This window comes from Anas acuta, chromosome 4, assembly GCF_963932015.1.
Source record: "Anas acuta chromosome 4, bAnaAcu1.1, whole genome shotgun sequence".
Lineage (NCBI taxonomy): Eukaryota > Metazoa > Chordata > Aves > Anseriformes > Anatidae > Anas > Anas acuta.
Genome location: NC_088982.1, coordinates 2726202 through 2742178, shown reverse-complemented (window position 1 = coordinate 2742178; position 15977 = coordinate 2726202). Strand labels below are relative to the sequence as shown.

The window sequence follows — 15977 nt, the reverse complement described above, 5'->3', positions numbered from 1 at the left end:
GGGAGGCCTTTATCCTGTACCATGATTTGCTATAAAATACTAAACTGCTGCAGATTTTGGCACTGGTTTGTTTTGATAACAGAAAACTAAGTGAATCTTGCTGCCCCTGTTCGGATCAAAGCAGGTGGTGCTCTTGCTGAAACAGAGCCATCCCGAAGCCTAGCACATGCTCAAGTTCCTTCCAACAACATTAACTTGTGTTATTTGCTTCGGCCAGTTTGTCGCTGTTTCCTGCAGAGTGCAGATGTCAAGATCAAACAAATACAGCTTTGGTGGCTGGGCCACGTGCCGAAAACAAAGTGTCACCGGGATGGCTCCAACACACAGCCCAATTCATCTGTACAGTATCACATCCCTCCCCCCTTCTTTCCTGCATATCTATGGGTACCTTGCAAAAAATGAGGCTATGAACAGACTGAGGAAAACATATCTGAGCAAAAGGAACATATACTTCAACACTAAGCACGCCCCAAAGTCCCTGTCAGCTGGCTAGCCATTACCAGGACCACCTTCTTCCTCCTACTTAACTGCTCAACCCAAGTTTTGAGTGTGAAGGGTGATGGCAGCAGCATCATCTCCTGCTACAAAATGGGGGCAGAAGAGCAAAAACAAGCCTGTGGCTGTGAGCTGTGCTGCTGTCATGTTTAAATATGAGTACAGAGAGGGTTTAGGATAAAGTCTGTGCCTGCCAGCATCACTGCCCTTCTACACCTGGGAACCTGGCTGGACATGAGATCTCTTTTGTTGATGCACTCAACATCCTCAGATGCAGCTCAAGCCAATAGGACCTGGCAAACAAGCAGAGCACTGGCTTGATTTATTACCCTTTTCCTATAAACTCAGCCCTTTCCAAGTTCACAGGAGAATTACTCCAATTCACCAATTAGTGATTAGCTTTCAGCCTCCTCTACTGTCCCCACTGAAGTACTACTTATATATTCCTGAAGGTTTGGCAACAAAGATGAAAGGATGCTTTCTGCACTTTTAACTTGCATCCCATGCCCTTGTTACAGGGAAGCAGCTCTCTGCTACAGAAACACTGCAAACATTTGCTAGTTGTTCAACTGCTCAGTGCCACAGGGAGGCTGTTCCATGTCTCTAAAACAGGGCACTAACAGGACACTTCTAGTAAAACACAGCTGCATATTGAGCAAGGAGAAAGCAACGCACCCCAGAGCAGCTTCTCTTTCACCAGGCTTTGCCTGTGCAGGATATTTGAAAGAGGCAGGTGTTCTGCAGAGAAAAAACACTGATTGCACAATCAAAGCATGTGCCCATGGAGCCAAATAAAGGATTCCCAGTAAATCCAGGAAATGTCTTGCTCCAAATTCCTTTTTCAGTATCAAGATTCTTCTTTGAAGATGTTCTTCTTATACACAAGATACCATGAAGAAGCATGAGGACATTGAAATTACATGACATGCTCAGTGTGGTTAGGTTCATCTTGAAGGACTTCAAGGGAACAGTCTCAAACTTTGGGTTTGGGCCATTGGACAATTGATCAAAAACACATCGACTTCAGACTTGTCCAGTTCCTTGTTGGGATGAACAGAAAGGCTGTCATCCACATGTAATTTCTGTTAATGACTTTTACCTTCACAAATACCTCCTGCCAATCATGGTGAGAAGGAAAGGTGCTAGAGAAATGTGTTAAACTTGAAGGCTACTCATGGGTCCACAGCCAGAAGTTAACCCAGAAATGGGGAGCACATGGCTGGAAAAGGCCATTAAGGTAGAAGGGTGTCAGCTCAGAAGAATGGAGGCACTTTTTTTTTTAAACTACTTCCATCCATATAGTTTAATAATGTGGACAGGAAAGGTCTAGATGCACTGCATGTAAATCACTCTTTTTTGCTAGGATCATTCAAAAGGAGTGATGTCAGGGGAAGACTGACAGCAACATTAATAATGGTTTCTCCTCTTGGAAAGCTAAAAGCCTAATCCTATCTCAGCTAACTGAAATTAGAGACAATAGAAATTCTACATATCCATGTAAACTGCTGACACAGAGCTGCTTATGTCTCAAACACTTTGATCTTTCCCTGAAGACCCTGAAAGAACATGGAACAAGCAAGTGTCATGCATATTTGCAGCCTCATATTTCCCTTTGACAATGAAGCAAAGCAGAGATCTGGACTGAAGAGTATCATTGCAAGACTTACCTTTAATAATGCCTTTGAAGGCATCAAGCACAAACGTGATGGATATAAAAAGTGCAATTATTTCTTCTGTTGACCTGTGGAAAAAAAATCCCACAAATTAATACAGACGTTACCAGAGTCTGCATTCAACTTCGTTCAAAGGAAATCAGCATATTCATGCATTTACATGAAAATATACCAATTTTAGTTAGACTCCAACTCCAGAAAGAAAACCCAGTGAATCTTTAAAAGCTTCTTTCAAGCTGGAACAATAAGCCGAAATGATACTAGCCTCATCTCACAAAATACATTTTGCAGCAAGTTTGTAATTAAGGAGCTTGTAGAATGTATAATTTTTCCATTTGCTGAATAATCTGATCAAAATATGACTTCTTGAAAATAGCTACCTTTTAAAGAGCTTCATCAGAAGACTGAAATTAAAGAGGGAGTACATCACGAGGAAAAAGCTGTTCCACAGTCCAATCCAGGCATAGAAAGCACTGAAATCCAAGTTGTAGTCATCACAGATTCCTCGGATGACTGCAGAATCGAAGCATTTACATGTCAGATTAAGCTCCTGTCATCACCACCCCAAAATTCTCATTTGCTCGATGGCAAAGAGAACCCCTTTCAAGACGTTACCCACACAAACTTTGGGCAAACTAATTTTTTTTCCCCATCTCCCCTTCCACTGTAAACAGGGAGAAGCACATGAAAAACATTCTCCCACACTGCTCAAAGCCTCTTTCCCCTAAGAATCAAGGCCACAGAATCAGCCCTTAGAGTTTGCTCACTGACACTTCAGGTGCTGTTGAGCAAGGGAACTCACACTTCTGTGTCATGCTTAATCAGTCACCTCAATGAACTAAAACCTTAAACCTTTAAATGCCTTAAACCTTTCAAGCTAGTTGGAGCCCATCTGATCACTTCTAAAGATGCAGATCAAGTTGGCTCCTTTACACTTCCAGCTCAGTAATATCTCACAGCTGTAACTGGAAAGCTGCTTATCACACTTTGAGACCAACAAAGAACCCTTGCTACTGGCCTCTTAGCTTCCAGGTGATTAAATGCAGCTCCACAAGAAAACCATCTGACAAAAAGATTTCCTCCTTGAAGCAGAAATGCTTATTCTCAAAATGTTTTCTGTGCAAGATGATTCCATTGAAAACCAGCTTTAACTAAATATGAATCAAATTCCTTTTCTCTCAGCACCAAAAACATCCCTTTAAAATTGATATATGAAAAAAACACAACAAGGGCACAAACAGGGTTCACATCCTAAGTCCCTTTCCACCAACTGCAATGACATCAGGCCCCAACACACACATTTAATAGGCTTACCATTAATGTAGAGTGCTAAAGGAGCTGTAGTTAGGAGTACAACTAGAGGTTGCCCCGAAAAGAGTGCATAAAGCAGCCCTCCGATACACTGGCCAACGATTGTCTTCTGCACATCTATGAAGAATTGGGAAATATGGAAAAATACATTTGTTTTCTAATCAACAAACACTGAATTCACAGAGAACAATATTTAAAACATATAGAGGTGAGACTTTGTGGAAAACATGAAAAGACCCTTTCCTGGCAAACTTGTATTAATAACACAGTTCAAGAAGGGACCTACAAAGACCGAGTCCAACTGCACAATAATTTAGGACGACATCAAGTTTCATTCAGGAGACCTTCAGGACAAGATTTCAGCTACGAATCTAATGAACCACAATAGCAGCAGGAACTGCTTCAGGGCCCCAGCTGGAACAAAGCAAATCATCATCCACTATACCAGTGGTTTGGATACTGGCAATCAAATTCAGATCAAAAGCATGGGAGCTTGTCCTAGGGGAAGAATGTGCAGGTAATGGCATAGTTATAAAGCAAGCATTATTTAAAAATACAGTAGAATATATCTCTATCCATCAGAGACTGATGAGAATGCCCAAACTGTTCAACTGCTTGTCTTGTGAGAAAAACTCAAGAGCCTAAGTTAGAAAAAATCTCCAGTGGTGTTTTAGTCTGCAAAGAAAAGCAATCAAAGCTTTGAGTGACCAGAGCTACCCAACTGGAATACACAGGATCCTAAAAAGAGATGCAAAAAAAGGATAAACTTACCAATAGCTCCTCGGGTGTTTTCATCGTTGAGGGACCCAAATGCAATAGATGGAAGGAGGCAGGCAAAATACAGAAATATCATAGTTGTGATGTATTTTCCTATAGCCTTGTTGTTTCCAATAATACCTAGAGTGTAAACCCAAACAGTCATATTAGTGGTGCTCACTTCGAAAGCATTCAAACTGTATTCACAACAGCCACGTGTACCATTAGCTCTTTTAATACTGGAAGGCAGAAGTAGAAGTTTTCCATGCTTTACTCTTAAACATATATGTGGTATTTGACACTTGCTTTTGCACACTCATACCTGTATTCATCTGGGACCAGAACTAGAAGCACCAACATGCCACCAGATAGTGTCATTCAGACTTCTGGCATCATCAAAAACAGGGAACGCCAGCAGTAGTTTGTTTGGTTTTACCAGCCCAAGAAATTTTGAAGAGGATCAAAGCAGAAGCCAGAAGTTTAGGGTTCAGAAATCCCTACCCCCTGCCTTTTAATACCATCTTTTTAGGTATTCTCTGTTATGGCCCTAACAAGTTTGATCTTCCCAACTCACAATGCTTTGGGCAAGAAAACACGAAGCACTTCATCTTCCCCTAGGCAGAAATCTGAGTTACAGGCTTGAATCAATAACGTGCTATGCTGAGCCAATTAGTGCTAGCAGACTTACAAAAACAAATAGCACAAGAGGTCAGGAATGCGTACATTAAGAGAGTTTTGCTTTAAAAAAAGCCTTCTGAAAGAATGGCTTTTCGTTTCTTTCCATCCACTCACCCCCTCTCATCTCCATCAGAAAACATACGCCAGGCCACAACAAAAGCAGCCAGAAAGAGGATTCAAGTGTCATATTATGAATTTAAGGACCTCTGAAGTAGTTTATCTTTTCCCTTTCCAGTTTTCAGGCTGGTGTCCATCCTCAGTGTGCTCATATCACCCCGTAAGAGAAAGGAGGCAAGATGACAACATCTGATATTGTTCAAGAACTATTTTTTTCATTGAGCAGCCTCAGAGAGCCTCTTCCAAAGAAAATCCACTCTTGCAACAACCTGCCTGTGCTACCATCCTTGATGATACCCCTGCAGACACCTGTACAGGCTTGGAGTCACCCAAATCACCTTTTGTGGAAACCACCTGAGCAGTGAACACCCACACAGGCATCTGCCCCTAAGCTCCAAAAAAATCCCACCTAAGCCTTTGCTAGCATCAGTCTCTTCCTGAGGGAGCTACAAGCCAATGAGTTGAATCAGAGAAGGGGGGACTTTGCATCTTAGGCTGCTGGTGCCAAATGGAGAAAATTTGAGCATTGCCACAACAGGCTATCACTAGAGTGAAAAGCAATCACTCAATGACTTTGAGATCTTATCAAACACTTGTTTTCTGCACCGCTTGCAGTGCAGAGATAAGGACAGAAGGAGGATGAAAGAGCCAAAAACCAGAGATGGTGTGTGATGATCAGGCAGACACCTGAGTAAAGGACACCTTGTGATGGCTCCTGCTTGCAGACAAGACAGACACGAACAGGACTTCTGATGCTCAGCATCCTTGAAAGAAAGTAGAGAAAACAGGCAGTGCTGAAACTTAACGGGAGACATCTCAAATGTGCAAACATAAGCCTGACCTTCCAGGAGTCATGGGACCAGCCACTTTGAGGCAGATTCTTTTCAGCTTATTGCGAAGATTCAGAAACCACAAACCACATTCCTGACCACTCTTGGCAACCACAGGGCCTAAAATGTCTTTTTTTGCAGATGAAGTCTTCTCATGTGATCAAGTCAAACAGCTACAGGCGCTTACCTCACGCTCGCAAGTGCCTGAGACCTTTAGAGAAAAGCGCAAGTAGTGACCAAGTGGTAGTTCTACAAGTAGAGATTGTCACTCCTTGTTCTGGTGACTCTGCGTGGCTTCAGAAAGCAGTTTTGGACAAAGGAGTCTCTTCAACATGAAAGGAGAGAAGCAGCACCACTTGAAAGCATTCATAAAGGAACAGGCAACCGGGACCAGAGAAATAAATCAAGAAGTGCTCATTTTCTGAGCAGAGAAAGCTTTGTAAGAGGTGAGGCTCTCTTTAAAAAGCTTTCAGTTAAATAAACCACGGCATAAAGCAGGGGGAAGGGAGAAGCCTTGAAGAGCATCATAAAAGCTTGTGTGTGGCTCTTGGCTTCAGCTTCAATGCTTGCAAAGCAGGAGTTGGAGCAGGAGTCCATGCTGACCACGGAGGACCTTATGCTACATCATGGTTGGATTCAAGGTTTCCAGTAGAAGGGAAGCCTGTTTTCAGCCACGAGAGATCTAAATAGCAAAGAATCCCTTCTGGCGGGCAGAAAAATTCACTTCATAATGGAGACAATAACAAATCTAACATACCCTTTCACACAAACAATCACTCTTCAATTGCAGTTAAAAATCATCATCAAGTGCTGTCTCCTTGTACAGGCTCAGATGAGACAAGCACTGATTTCCAGCATTAATCACAACTCACCTTTTAAAAATCGACATCTGGCTAAATATTTCCAGGGTTTATTCGCAACCCAGGGACTGACATTACTTCATTTAAAGGAAGGTGGGCTGCATTATGATGGCATTTCATCCGCAGCAGGCTCATAAAGCCATCGAGGAGTGTGTCACTCCAACTGCACCGTGTAAATTTATAGCTGAAAATCAACTCAGTCCAGCTGTGAGATTTGAGTAGCTGCCTATTACAGAAGCAATCCCTTGAAATTAAGGTACATCTACACACTGAAAGAGGAAGCAATTATGTTCATCAACGTGACAGTTCTATTTTACTTGCTCGTATTTCTGAAATGTCTCTTTTTAAATTACCAGGTTAGAGTTTCAGAGAATTCTGCAGCATTACTGGCCTCACTTTGCCTGGTATTACGCACCAATAAGTGAAGACCAACAGACCCAAAGGCTGGGACTAGAGCTCTTCAAGTATACTAATTGCAGATTAATCCAAACCTGAGACAAATGGACATTGTGAAGTGCCTGACTAACATTCCTTCCCAATTCTCTGAAATCTCTAATGCAAAGCAAGTTTAATTATACGGATTTGCATCAGCAATGATGTGCCTATTAAACCTGGATTAAAAAAGTCACCTTTCAATGGTAAAAACATTAAAGATATCTGTAGGTTTTCGTAAGTTTAGTCATAAAATGCAAAACAAACTTCTGCTAAAGCCCTCAAGCCGGACTTTCACTTATGTTAATAAGTGCTGGAGTCTGCCCAGTTTTCTAAAGATGAACAGAAGACAAATCTTCCCTAAAGTCCTAGGAAGAGTAAATCACATTACAAGTGAGACCAAGAACTTTGCTGGAAAAGGAAATCCAGCCGATCTTGTGACAGAGAAGCCAAGCATGTGCTCAGACTAGGGAAGCTCAAAGAAACAAATCCAAGACTCAGAGCTTAAACTTCTCATTCCTTCCAGCCTGTTGGAGAAACATTCACACAGAAAACATGTTTTTGAAGATCCAACCACTGACAAAGACCTGTGAACCCAGGTCACGATGCCAGAAAGCAGCCAAGAAGTCAGACCTCAACTGGGCTTTGTATTCTTGCACCCATGTGATGTTAGGAACAAAGGGCTGTGAAGTGATCCAGGAGCTACCCCAATAACTAACTTAGGGTAGGAGAAGCACTAAGGGAAGAGGCCCATCTACATTCGCTATTTTTTTTCTCCTCCATAAAGATCACCAATTCTGGAGGAACAGTTGAGGAAACTCTTCCTTGATCCTTGAGTGTTCAGTAGTTGAAATCAAGCTGCACTAAACAGACATGACTTCCACAATCCAAAACAGACTTAAACTACAATTCCTAATCTGGAGGGAAAAAAAAATAGAGGAAGATGACTCCCTTCTGCCCTCTTTCAAATCATGATGGTTAAGGATAATTTAAAGGCCAGCTTTGCACAGCATGTGAATGAGATCAATCGCACAAAAAGTCCAACTGACAAAACACTTGCTGGCCCTACAAAAGCCTTATTATTTATCACCCTGCTCTTAATCGGTTTATCTGTCTAAACCAAAATCCCAGGATGCTTCTCAGATTAAGGATTTAGAGGCTCTGACCATTCAAAAAGAGAAGCATCTTTGCAATTCAAAGCTCTTTGATGATGTACATATGATTGTCTGGAGCACAGATATTTGGATAGCTCAAATCCCTACAGTTTTTGGTACACTGCTGCTTTGAGATGGTCCAGGAATTTCACATTCCTGATCACCTTCGGTCTTGGTGGTTTATGGCAGATGCTTTAAGCTCCATCTGGTTTTCATTCCATGCAGATCCTTAAAGAATTTATCTTAATTTCTGGTTTCTGGGAAGAAGTGGCACATCCTAATATATATAGGTTTTTGAAAATCCTCCTCTCCCCCATATCATACATGAAAGCACAGCAGCTCTTAAGGTGAGCTTCACATTTGAGCTGCAATAGTTTAAGTTTCACTCTGCTATAGCTGACAGACACAGGGCTGAGAAGCAGCACACACAGGTTATTCTGTATGCAAAGCCAGAGGGAGCCAATGTTGGCTGCAGGACCATCAAATGGTGCACTTTGGGAACTGTTCCCTGCACTCAGGATGCAGACAGCCACAGATAGAGCAAGCAGACAGCTACATTTCAGTGCTCCCCACAGGATGCTTCTCCTTGAACAGCAGTCTTGCAGCAATTCCCTTCTGAAGTGCTTTGTTACCCCTTTACAATGAGCAGTTGGACTTTGACAGCCCTAGAAAGCAACAGTCATGGAGATGAATTATCCTGAAACTATTCCAGAGGTGTCCAAATCAGGAGCTTATGTCCTCTGACAGACCTGGTACTAATGATACATCTGACAAGAAACAATTTTGTTTTGAATCTGGCTCCTTGCAGTTACCCTGAAAATAATTTCTTGTCCCTCTTCCTCTTCAACATGCCCCTGACCCCCAGAAAAATGGAGTGTTAGCTATACTTCAGTGGCTTTGCACTAAAATACTTCTCTGTAAAATGGGACTTGGGTGGGCATCTTGCCTTCTTATATCAACTCCAAGGGCAACAGCCCTCAGAGATGCGTGTTGGGACAATTGTGCCTTGACATAAGGAGTTTAACAGCAGAAAGGCGTTTGATAGAGCCCCTGGATTCTCCTTGCCTACACTCTACATCTTTATTTCATGCAAGCCTTTTGGGTTTGATACCAGATGCTTGAAGATATTAAACAAATCCCCCAAAAGCTGTAAGAAACTGAACATGCTTCTATATCAGGCTGAAGCCATGTAACTGCTTCATGTGAAGATTTTTCATGGCCTTTAAGAATCTCTGAAAGCCCCAAGTAGAAAGGGAGAAAGTGACTCTGAAAACCAACAAGGCCATCAACGGAGCTATATAAAGCCCAAAATATGAGGCTCAGTGTAAACCTTGTGTTGATGCTCCAGTGATCTGACTACTGCAGACAAGCTCTATCCTGTTTTTAAAAGGTACAGAGCCCAAGTTAGCGCTGCTCGGGTTTTCTTTAAGCGTTCTCAACTCCAACAGCATCATAATTGCTACTGGTTCTGGTTTACCAGGACAGCAGAAAGGCTCTATTAGGCCACCACTGACTAATTAGGTCTCTATGAGTTGATCTGTGTTTGCACACACCCATAATCAATCTATTTAACTGCCTCATTGTTTAATAAGAAACAAGGTCTCCATAAAGCTAGCACCTTTGTTAAGGGAACACCGCAAGCTTCTCATCTACGATGTGCCACGCCACCTATTCACCAGCTTTTATCAACATATTCTTTTGAATAAGAAATAAGAGAGCCATTACACATATCAAAGAACATTCAATGCACACTGTAAACAGGACATTGTATCACAAAAATTTTAAAATCGGGCCAATGCTTCCATAAACATTGGCCAACATACCATCAGTGAAGTCCAAAGCGTACACTGGAAATCTTCGTGCAATGTCATCAGAAATCCCCTTGCCAACATTGAGAAACTCATGCAACTAAAGAAAGGAAGGAAATGCTGTGTCAGTTTAAAGGCTCACGCATTGTTAAAGAGATTAACCTCCTTATTCAATACTGATAGGAGCAAAAGTGGTCATTTTGAATAGGGCATTCAAATTGGATTTTGTAATGATAATAAAAATAAACCCTTCACACCTCAAATTGTATCCTCAAAAGCATTGTAAAAGAGAAAAATCCCCCAGACCACCCTGTTTTCCTCCCTTCCTTCCCTCTTTCCCCTCCCATTCATTTCCGCATCCCTGATTTGCAGGTGGGGGAGCTGATGCACAGCGTGGAAGTGACCTGCTGAAGACACCCTGGATGACAGCAGGATTGGACCTCAGGGCACTGGGTAATGCCTGGGTGCCCACTGGATTAACTTGAGATCGGGATCTCCCACTGCTTCAGCCCTTCAGCCAACTTTTCTTTGTATTTTACCACAAACTATTCCCCAAATCCATGTGAAGCCTCCAAAAGCAGATCTCAAGAAAGTGCTATTTTCCTTGGCATCGCTACAGAAGAGACCTCAAATGGGTATAGTAAGGGAACTAAGACCATCTACACCCCAAACCCCACCCCAAGGGAACAAGCTGGAGTAGCTTCACAGTCAAACTATGAGTTTCTGCCCATTAAAAAGCAATAAGATCATCGTGAAAGGGTTCCAGAACTCAGATGCATTCCTTTTACTCCTGCTCTGGGGGCCTGCAAGGTGCAATATGTTTGCTTATGTGAGCTGACACACCACACAGGCAACAAGGAGCTTTTTAGAAACACACGACAGCTGCTATTGACTTACAGCCTCCCAGTTCTCAGCTACATCCTTACAAAAAGCACATGGAAAGCGTCAAAGCAGGCAACACTTGCAAATGAGGCACCTGTCAGATTTTTATTTTATTTTTTTTCCTGTTATCCTCAACTCAGAGCACAGGGTCTGGCTGGGCTGGAGTTACCTTTCCCTGCAGCAGCCCCACACAGTGCTGTGCTCTGCACTTGGAGCTAGAACAGCCCTGGTATCACACCAGTGTTGTGTCTGCTGCTGAGCAGTGCTGGCACAGCACCAAAACTCCCTCCAAGTCCCTGCAAAAGCCAACAGACAAGGAGGGGACATCACCAGGGCTGCTCACCTAAAGCAACCAGAGGGATATTCCTTACCGTATGTTGTCACATTCAGCAATAAAAAGGTGGGGAAGGAGAAGGGGGGCTCTTATGAAGACATCAAGTCCTCCCCAAAAAACCGGGAGGCATATTGAGGCCCTGGTTCCCAGGATGTGGCCAAATAATGCTCATTGATCGCAGAATCACCAAATTATTTAGGTTGGAAGAGACCTCCAAGATCACCCAGTCTAACCTCTGACCTAACACTAACAAGTCCTCCACTAAGCTCTACAGGAGATTTTTTTTCCTCCTTCCCTCTGTGCTTCTGCATGGCCTTTGCTTGTACCCTTCTCATTTCTTCCCCCCTTTTCCCCTTTAATTATCCTTATTTCAACCCATAACCCCTTCTCCCCCCCCTTTTTTTTTTCCCTTTCCAAAATACTTTCTTCTCCCCCACTTTTCCAGTAGAAACTGATAGAAAGCACTGCTTTAGGAGGGACTCAGCCCTACAGTGCTCATTTAACAGACTCTGTGCAGCTTTGCTTTTTCTCATGGGGCTTATCTGCCTTGCAGTGTCTGGAATTTCAGGGTTACATCACAAGATATAACAAAATAAAAACACCGCCTGTAAAGGGAATACTCCACAGCACACACCCAAAACCCCCAATGTAAGAGATCCCTCAAAGGACCAACTCCTTTATCAGTCGTTACCACATCTTATATTTCAGCTCTTTAAGTCACTTCTGTTGCATTTTGCCAATACACCTGTATTATTTCAGGACAGTTTCAAATCTCTACCCTGAAAAATCAGGAGGGAAGGAAAACAGACAACAGCATATCTGCATTTTAAGCATTTCTGAGAACTATGAACTTCACCCAACAGGCATATTTGGACATCAAAGCCATACGCACTTGAAAAGCAATTTAATTTTGCCCCCCAGAAAGACATTCCTGAAGGCACGAGTCAGCCAGAGAATCACAATAGCTTTAATGACTAATATGTTTACTTGTCTCACTGCGGCGAATATGGGAAAGGGATGCTCAGTGCAGCTCACCTTCGGGGGAAGAATCCACACGCCTGCTGCTTGCCTGGGGCTGAGCACAGGGCGGGGATGTAAGGGGCACTCATGCACACTGCCTGCTTGTAGGCAGCAGTGGACAAGCAGAAAAACACTGCCAAACTTCTTGCCCCATGACACCCATTGAAGCAGATTTGAGAAAAGGGGGGGGCAATGGGTTATTTTTGAGACTCCTCGTCCCTTTATACATTTTATTTCTTGCCAGTGGGCAAGTTCAGCTTGCGGTGGGGCCATCAAGATCAGTGCTGTTTCTATAGGGACCACTGACATCAAGTCTGTGGTTAAATATGGGGAAAGCTGTTTCTCCTGTGTGGCTGATCCTCTTACCTTTTTCTTTGCTCCAACCACGTACTTAACTTGGGTTACATTGAAGAGAGAGATTAAGTTTACTGACCTCTCAAGTTAAAGCCATTTTTGGGCAGTACTTTTGTCAACTGTGCATCATCATCATGTAGCTCTACTCCAAACAGGTTTCAATCTGGCTTTCGCTTCCTGCCATCTGAGTCTTCACCACCCAAAGTTTTAATAAAATCTTGGGAAGGACAACACTGGCACTCCATCCTCAACCTTTTTGAAGTGATTCTTCACACCTTCAGGAGCCAGAAATTTCTTGGCCTGCCATTCCTTGCTTCTTTCCCCTTCAGTAGGGGATGTGTGGTTTGTCCTTCCTCCTCCTATTTGTGGTGGTACCTCTCTTGGCCCTGCTATATTTTGGATTTGACATACTGATACCAGGTGGACTTACTCAGAAGGCCTTCCTTTCCCAGAGCTATTCTAGATGAAGTTCATGTGACAGAAGCCATCCTCCATCCTGCCACTGCTGAGCAGACACAGCCCAGCCCTTTTTGGAAAATACACCCCTCCATCACACACAGTGGTATGGAACGGATATGGTCACAGCTAGAAAACATCAAAACCATCAGGGCCTCCTCCATGAACAAAATCACAATTAGATGCCTCAGTACACAAAAGGATTTCAGGCTGACTTGATTATAGCTGTGAGGATGCTGTTTTGTCTAAATAATCCTGAGATGAGGCAAAGCAAACCAACTGTGCTGTGGGCACAGCATGGTACACAATTGCCATGCCCCCTTCGGTATTTTAGCACAGATAGAAATGAGCAATTGCTAAAAATCCCACTCACACAGCATTTGAGGTCCATTTTTCTCCTGTCACTGCAGGATCAAGGGATAAAGGAAGGTGGGAGGCAGATACCAGTGAGAGATCTGACCCTCCTGCAGGCTTGCTTGTAATAACACAGCAGCTCCAGATTAGGGTATTTATTTCACTCAGGGTGGCTCACAGGTTGAAATTACACCTCTGGTTGCATATCAGTTTATTCTCATGTTAAAAGGTTTCATTCTAGAGGACTGTCACACAGGACAGGCAGAGGAGAAGGGCTTCTGGAGATGGCTTTCCTTAGAACTGATGAATGCAGGCTACGACCTCAAATCAACCCTTCTTCAGGCAAAATTTGGCTTGCCAGGAACATGGAAAGAAGTCTCCAGCCTAGCTCCTAAAAATCAATCCTGGCAAGTCCCACTTTGGGCAAGCAGGGGCAGCTTTTCAGGAGACATAAAGCAGATTTACTACTGCACATCCTTCAGCTCTCAAGGGATGCAGGCTAAAACACCTTCAAAACCATTGATTTACCAAATCCAGACCAAGAACAACCAATGTCAAGAGGTAGCATTAAAAAAAAGAGTTGTCATTATGCACTGCATTGGCTCAGAGCTGTTGAAGCTCTTCCTGGCCAAGGCTGCTGTCCCAGTGATGCAGGTGGAAACCACCATTTACAAGCAGGTATGGGGTCTACCAAAGTTCAAAGCACTACCTATAAACAAGGGGAGAGTGCTGGAAAAACATGAGCATTACTTGTTTCCAGATGTGCAGATCAAAACTCCTTAAGTCTACTTCAGTAAGAAAAAGATTAGTGAATTTGTCAGCCTCTGTACTATAGACAACCCAAAGGTTGTCCTTTAAGGTTATTATTTGCAATTGTAGGGCAGGAGCAGATGACCAGGGATGGTACAAACTGTTTGTTTTTCAGGTATGCTGCTTGGTTAAAGAATGAATTTCTGAACGGAAAGGCAAAGCAGTGACCAATACACAGGAAATTCCAGAAAAGAAAGCGGAGTCACAGCATTTCCCTCAAACTTGAGTACAAAGCAAGTAACGTTTTACAGAGCTACAGATCAAACAGGGAGAAATCAGGCCAAGTACTGACAGGCAACCTTTAAGTGAAGTTACTGAGCAGGGACAGCCAAGAAGCCTTTCAGCTGTAGGAAAGACAAGCAGCAGCTTCTTCAGAGACTTCTGATTGTAAGGATTAAGTGCCTCAGACTGACACAGTGATCCATTAGTCCCCCACTCGACTAGGCATCTGGATTCAAAAGTCCTGCAACCATTTCACCCCCCTACTGTTCTGTGTCCCTTCAGCACCTGCACCTTTGAAGTGTTTTCTTTAGATTTACAGCAGGAGCTGAGGAAAGTGGACATACACATATGGGAGCTGTTTATAGAAAGCTCAGTTCAGAGATCTAGCTAGACAAGCCTAATAGATGCAAGCACCACAAGCTCTTCAAATCCTTACCCTAAAATCCTTGCATTTACGTATTTGGACACCAAACCACTGGGAGATGTTGGCCAACCTTACCTTGAGGGGCTTAGGACTGTGTGACTTGTGCCCATCGTTCATTGCCGAGGGTCTCTGATTCACCACCGTTAACAAGTGGCGCTGGTGGACTAAGGCTTCCTTGAACTCCTCTTCGGTTTTGGTTTCTAGGAGTTTCTGGCGAAAGGTTATGTCTGAAAACATCGTGGCAAAGGTCCGGCCCACTTCCGTGGCAGTTTTGGTGCTTTTCTGAATGGTGAAAAAAGAGAAAGATGAAAAACTTAAACTATTTCCTTTCACTGCCGGAACATAAAATGAAAGATTTGCCCCGCTAGGCATCATCTTCCAAGACTCCAGGACCTGAGCCAAGTCTGAATCAAGCTGAGCACGCACTTCATCCCCCATTCCCTCTTCAGGGCTGCTAAAACTAAATAATTAAGTCTTTGCTAGCCCTGCAACATCTCAGCATTACTACTACTGGGGTGAAAAGAGACTGTAGTAAAGGCTCCTGCAGTACAGATATCTTTTCTGAGAGATCAATTGTGCATATCTGCTTCAGCTTCCTGTTTTCTGGGCATTAAAATAAAAATCGATCCTGTTGGCTTCTCTGGGGCAGTTCTGGCAGCACAAATGGAGATTTAGAGCTCTCAGCTAAAGCAACTACTGGCATGGAAAAAAGCAGAGGGGAAAAAAGCAGCGAGCACACACAAGCAGCACTGGCCATCTTCACCAAATCCTGGAAGGGACAGAAGATCACAACCAAGGAAAGGAGCAGGTGCCCATTTAGGCTAACATTTCTGTGAGCCACAGGCCCAGTCTTTGATGGTCAACCTTCAACAGTATCCAAAGCCTGCCCTCCTGTTGCTCTGAGCACCTTGGAAATTAGGTACATGTGGAAGGAATAAAGGAGACCAAGCTCTTCAGCTCTACACAAACCTACAAAACCCAGGCTCTGCAAACCCAGATCTGCTCAT

General features: G+C 43.3%; 1 protein-coding gene across 1 annotated transcript in view; it reads right to left on the bottom strand.

The window, feature by feature from the left end:
- Positions 1-15977, bottom strand: part of SLC4A11 (solute carrier family 4 member 11) — an 88324-nt gene that overhangs the window by 21388 nt on the left and 50959 nt on the right. Inside the window, exons 9-14 of the mRNA XM_068679540.1 lie at positions 15046-15252; positions 10130-10214; positions 4251-4376; positions 3483-3596; positions 2549-2681; positions 2163-2236 (exon numbers count right to left, since the gene is read on the bottom strand). Of these exons, the coding sequence (XP_068535641.1) occupies positions 2163-2236; positions 2549-2681; positions 3483-3596; positions 4251-4376; positions 10130-10214; positions 15046-15252 (739 nt within the window). The remainder of the gene's footprint in view (positions 1-2162; positions 2237-2548; positions 2682-3482; positions 3597-4250; positions 4377-10129; positions 10215-15045; positions 15253-15977) is intronic.